Genomic DNA, 6,075 nt, shown 5'->3' on the forward strand with positions numbered 1-6,075 from the left:
TGAATGATGTTTCTCACTGCACGCCAAGATTTTTTTGCACAGGTTTTCTGAAAGTAATGTGTTTCACTTAAATTTTTGAGATAATAAAATTAAATAAACCCTAATTTTCGGTATTTGTCGCCACTACACCTATGTGTTCAATCATCTTCTTTTATCCTTTTCTTCTCTGGTTGTTTTGTTTGTTAGTGCTTTGACATCATCATGTCTTCGTCTCGCCAAAATTTGTTAGTACAAGTTTTGTTAATTACATTATATAAGCTTGTATTGATATCGATTCGTATATTCTTCTCACGAAAGTGATACCATAAGATATGTGACGTCCAAATTAGTCGTTCAATTACTCGCTTATGCTGAGCTAGCTTATATAATCATTTTTCTACCATCATGTTTTATATCTTATAGTTGCATCACTGCTTCAACATATCATTATTACACATCTTTTGTTAATTCGATAGCGTTATACTTTTTCCCAGTCGCAACAAAATATATTTCCGTTTAGACATATAAGCTACCATTAATCAGTCGCATTAGTATACGGAGGCGAATATAGCCTCTTTGCTATGGATTCATCTGAACCAGGACTTTTAACACGAGTACTGAATTTACCAAAATTTTAACGAATATTAAATCTGAATATGATTTTAATAGTACAATGGAAAATTTAACAAATTAAATCTAAATCTAGAACCCGCCTTTATTAATATAGTCACATCAAGACATATAATTTTTGTACACGCAACATGAAGCATCTCACGTATGCTTTATCATGGTTTGTGCTTCACTTTCTTTTTCTTTCTTTCTTTTCTTTTTCGTGGTTGAGAATGAGGAAGGAATCTAAATCAATGGACATTAATGAACCAAGAATTAACTAGAGCCCCATAACAAAGGAAAAGTAGTGGACTATTATTTTATTCTAAATATGCATACACTTACTGTAATCCATTTGGCAACCTAGAGAACGCACGCGAGGAAATCAACCTCAGAATTCTCACTTACAATGTTCTTTCATTTTGCCCATATTCCATTAGATTTTTTTTTCTTTTTTGGAATCTGTGTCTCGAAAATCCATGAGGATTTTATGCAACCTTACTTCAATAGTTATCCCAACACAACCTAAATGATTACGATGATACTCTGTCCTCTTCTTTTTGCTCTTTATAATCTCCTCTTACCCTTCCATTCTTTTTCATCCTTAACTTTCTTATTTGTCTCCTTTTCTCTTCTATCCTTCAATTTTCAAGTGTTTAAAAAAAATGGGTGAAATATCAGATTGCTCTAATGGATTTAGCAATGGGAATAATGGCTTGAACAATGCAGTTGGAGGTCCAAGAAAGAGTTGTTGGTATGAAGAAGAGATTGATAACGACTTGAGATGGTGCTTTGCTCTCAATAGGTAACTTCTTAATACTAATAATAATAGGATTTAATACGTACTATACTGTTAGTGCAACTTAATATTTTTCACCTTACGATATTAAAATTATCATGAATTACTCCCTTAAAGTAAAATTTAACTTAAAATTCCTATTTTAAATTGGAACGGAGGGAATTGATTTTTTTTTCTTTTTATTGCACGGATTGCCCTTCATTTGGGGTGATCTTTAATTTTTGTCCTTCAAATTGGTGGTCTTTAAGTTTTGCCCTTCGTCTAACACCCCGAGGTTGTGGGTTCGAATCCCAACTCAGAAAAAAATCGCAAGACAGAATTTGCATGGGCACAGACAAAAATTCTGCTTGAAGGACAAAATTTAAAGACCATCATTTTGAGGGGTAAAAATTAAAGACCACCCCAGCGAAGGATAATCTTGCAAATTGCCCTTTTATTTTTAACTTATTGGGGAAACACCTCTAGTTACCTTTTTTAGTTCGTGGATATTTAACTGCTGAATATATGGAAATTATTCTTCTTTTTCCGAAAAGCTCTCTTTTTAACTTTTAGTAGGTCGAGGCAGTGTATAATTCGTTCTGTCTGCCGAACTAGGATGTTACTTTTTGGTCATTGAGTTGTTAATTTTAATTTATATAATATTGTTTGACTAAATACTATAAAGTTCATGGTATGAAACAAGCTTTATTTATTTTGTCGTTATATATTGTTCTCGTTATGAATAAAATGAAAATTTTAAATATAAAATTATAACATTTTTTTTTCTTTCAAATACACTAAAAAGGAAAATGTGTTATATCAATTGAGACAGAGGAAATTAAAAGTGTTTTGATCTTGTGATATCTTTTGTTTTGTGCAGCATTTTGCACACTGGTGCTACTCAATATCAAGACATTCAACTCTTGGACACAAAGCCCTTTGGAAAGGTAATTAGTACATTAATTTCCGTTATTGAAAAAGATTGCAAGAAAAAAATCATCAAAAACAGAAAAGGGGGAAAAAGGAAGAAAAAACTTGGTCATATCATTTGATTAACTTGTTATTTTCTATTTCAGAGTATTAAAAAGAATATTTTGACTTATAAACAGGCTTTAGTCATCGATGGGAAGCTTCAAAGTGCAGAGATAGATGAATTTATCTACCATGAATGTCTTGTCCATCCACCTCTCCTTCATCATTCCAAGTATAGCTTTTCTTAACTCCCCACTAATTAATGCTCATTTTTATTAATCATTATGACTCTGTATTAACATAAAGTTCTCCAGCATTTGATAACTTACAAAACTATATGCACTGCAAATTTCAGTCCTAGAAACATATTCATTATGGGAGGAGGTGAAGGTTCAACTGCCAGAGAATTATTAAGGCACAAGACAGTGGACAAAGTTGTAATGTGTGACATTGACGAGGTAAGTCTGTTATATATTATTCCCTTTTATTTTTCCTCTTTTTTTCCCTTACACCTAAGTTGATTAAAGGTGAAGTTCCAATTATATTTGATTATGTGTACATATGTTTATTGATAATAAATAATACTTGAAGTCTAAAATTTGTTGCAGGAGGTGGTGGATTTTTGCAAGTCATACTTGGAGGTTAACAAAGAAGCTTTCTCTGATCCTAGACTTGAGCTTATCATCAATGATGCAAGGTTCAATCCCCTAACCTTATGAACTTGCTGAATTTGCCCTTACATTTTCATTTTTTTGGTGATAACTAATGAATCTTGATTAAAAAAATGTTGTGTCTTTGCAGGGCTGAGCTGCAAAGGAGGGAGGAGCATTACGATATTATTGTAGGAGATTTAGCTGATCCTATTGAAGGAGGACCATGCTACCAACTTTATACAAAATCCTATTATGAATTCATTGTTAAACCTAAACTTAATCAAGGTGGCATCTTTGTCACTCAGGTATATTATGATCATGCTCCGGTCTTAAATTTCGTCGAAAAGAAATTTTTTCAAGTATCGTTAATTAGCATACATATATGTGGTGTTACTGCAAAAATAGAACCCCAAAAATTTGTTTAGTACTCACTAATACTAATTGATACTTCAATATTGTGAACACTTAACAGGCAGGACCAGCAGGAATTTTCAGCCACACAGAAGTCTTTTCCTGCATTTTCAATACTCTGAAACAAGTTTTCAAATGTAAGTTCCTTGACTGAAAAATAAATTCAATTTTCTGCTAATAGCATTGTAGTAATTCATTCTTGAAAACTTGATATCTCAAATGATAAGATTTGGTAATTATTTTGTCTTACAGATGTGGTGCCATATTCAGCTCATATTCCTTCCTATGCTGACACTTGGGGATGGGTGATGGTATATCATTACTTTTCAAAAAAAGTTCAAAATTTCCTACCAAATTTTCATCATAATTTGTCTAGTATAAGGCTAATCAAATTATATGTAAAATTAAATGATATAGGCATCAGATACTCCATTTGTTACAAGTGTTGATGAATTAGACCAGAGAATCAAGCAGAGGATCAAGGGAGAGAATAGATATCTTGATGGGAAAACATTCACTTCAGCCTCTACATTGAGTAAAGCTGTTCGAAAATCGTAAGGAACATGTCCATTTTATTAATTATTTGTTTAATACTTCAATTGTTATACATTCATGACAATTTAATTACTTTAAAGTCAATTAAAAGAATATTTTTTTGTTTGTGCATCGATTTTTTACACTATTATATTAACTTAACCTACTACTAGTCTACTACAACAACAACATGTAACTCGTCATATAGGTGTATACGACTTAAAATTACTTCTTTTATTAGTTCTTTTTGCGACTTCTCGATGATTGTTACTAAGAAGAATCTTTGAACAATGGCAGATTGAACAATGAGACTCATGTTTACACAGAAGGGAATGCAAGATTCATTTACGGACATGGAAGACACAATCAAGCATGAGACATGATGGAATAGAAGTTGAAACGGGAGCTCCATGATTATAGCACATTAACAAAAAAGAAAAAAAAAAGACTTCCAAGTTGGAAAAATTTCTACTTTTTTATTTTATTTCTTTTGCTTTCGCCTTATGGTTTCAACTCAAACTTATCCAGGATGTTCCTTACTTGTTTGTTATTTTTTTTTTTTGTTGGAAGTGGTGGAGGATGGCGGGTGCTATGTAGTTACTCTAAATGAAAGAGGAGTTATGGCTTATGGATCTTTCTTGTTGTTTATGAATTGCAATATGGTTTAGTAAAATCTAATATTATCTTTTAATTCTGAGTCTACTAATTAGTACTACAATCTTTTGAATTAATGCCCCAAAGGTTTAATCGCATTATTAAGTTTATGTATCTACTTAGAGCCTGTTTGGATGGGCTTAAAAAAAGCAGCTTATAAGCTAAACAGCTTATAAGCCAAAAAAAAAAATTGATGTAGTCCAACTTATTTTTTTTGGCTTATAAGCTATTTTCAGCTTATAAGCTGCTTTTTTTAAGTTAAGCCAAACAAACCCAATTAATTTATTTTAAGCACAAAATGGCTTTAAGCTGACTAGCCAAACACTCAAAAAAACTGAAAACAGCTTATAGGCAACTTATAAGCCAATCCAAACGGGCTCTTAATTTATGGACTTGTTTTAATTTATATATGGGTTTGAAATTACAATCCTTTTTGTTTATTAAATTCTAGATAGATTAATTTATATATATTGAATGTACTTTTTAATGCCTCATAGGTTTAGTCGTACTTTAAAGCTGACTCCACCCTTACTTGTTGCTTCCTTTTGCAGTTATTACTTGAAACTAGACGGCCTATGCCCGTGCGCCCAACACTTTAGATTATAGTGCATCTATGTGTATGTAGTTATTTTTGAATAGTGATATATATATATATATATATATATATATATATTATGTTCAAAACACGATTAATATAACATTGTAGTTTGTGCTCCGTATCTAAAATTTTATTATATTAATGTTTGCTACGAATACAAAATCGGCAAATTTATTAATATTTTTTAAAAGAGAAGATTTGTTTAAAAGGAAACTATTTTCCTCTCTTTGAGATAAAATAATAGCAATATTTAAGCATCAGTTGATACTTTCAATTTTAATTTGATTAATTTAAAGGTGTAAAATACTTATTATTTTTTATCAAATTTTGATTTGGATAATTCTAATTAAAATTATTAAATTAATTTTATATGTTTAAAACGAAACAAAGTAGAAATTGATTTTCTATTTAAACGAAGAAATACTATTTTTTAATTTTTGATAAATATTCTCTGTTTAAGTCATTTTACTTGTCATGTTGTCTTTTGCATGATTTTTAAGAAAACGTCGATTAGAATTATAATTTGACTAATTTACCTTATTCATTATTTGATCTCTATTTGATATATTTTTTTTACGACTTTAATCTCTTTTCATATTTACTAGAGTAAGAATAAAAATAAAAAAGTAATTAAATTCTATCTTATTTTAAAATATAAATATTTTAATTATATTTATTTTAGTGAACCTAACAAATAAATGACATGGCGGAATAACAAATACAACAGTTTGCTATGACTTAATGAGATACTTTGGAAATTACATGAATATTGTTTGATTTTTTAATATGGAGTGCACTTTTTTTTGACATTATTAATTTGCACTATTTTTATGCATATATATATATATATATATATATATATATATATATATATATACACACACTAT

The 6,075-nt window shown here is 30.0% G+C and overlaps 1 protein-coding gene across 1 annotated transcript; it reads left to right on the top strand.

The window, feature by feature from the left end:
• Positions 1–855: 855 nt before the first annotated feature.
• Positions 856–4,627, top strand: LOC132610921 (thermospermine synthase ACAULIS5-like). The gene is made up of 10 exons (XM_060325329.1): positions 856–1,393; positions 2,247–2,313; positions 2,476–2,570; positions 2,694–2,796; positions 2,947–3,035; positions 3,140–3,296; positions 3,464–3,539; positions 3,655–3,713; positions 3,820–3,956; positions 4,234–4,627. The coding sequence occupies exons 1-10, from the start codon at positions 1,254–1,256 to the stop codon at positions 4,310–4,312; spliced, it is 1,002 nt and encodes a 333-aa protein (XP_060181312.1). The 5' UTR covers positions 856–1,253; the 3' UTR covers positions 4,313–4,627.
• The last annotated feature ends 1,448 nt before the right edge of the window (positions 4,628–6,075 follow it).

This window comes from Lycium barbarum, chromosome 9, assembly GCF_019175385.1.
Source record: "Lycium barbarum isolate Lr01 chromosome 9, ASM1917538v2, whole genome shotgun sequence".
Taxonomy (NCBI): Eukaryota; Viridiplantae; Streptophyta; class Magnoliopsida; order Solanales; family Solanaceae; genus Lycium; species Lycium barbarum.

What these genes read in the sequence shown, in the direction of transcription:
- LOC132610921 (XM_060325329.1), top strand. Translation starts at nt 1,254, where the DNA reads ATGGGTGAAATATCAGATTGCTCTAATGGATTTAGCAATGGGAATAAT. An exon ending in TGGTGCTTTGCTCTCAATAG is followed by an intron (nt 1,394 to 2,246) that starts GTAACTTCTTAA and finishes TGTTTTGTGCAG; the next exon opens with CATTTTGCACACTGGTGCTA. An exon ending in CTTATCATCAATGATGCAAG is followed by an intron (nt 3,036 to 3,139) that starts GTTCAATCCCCT and finishes GTGTCTTTGCAG; the next exon opens with GGCTGAGCTGCAAAGGAGGG.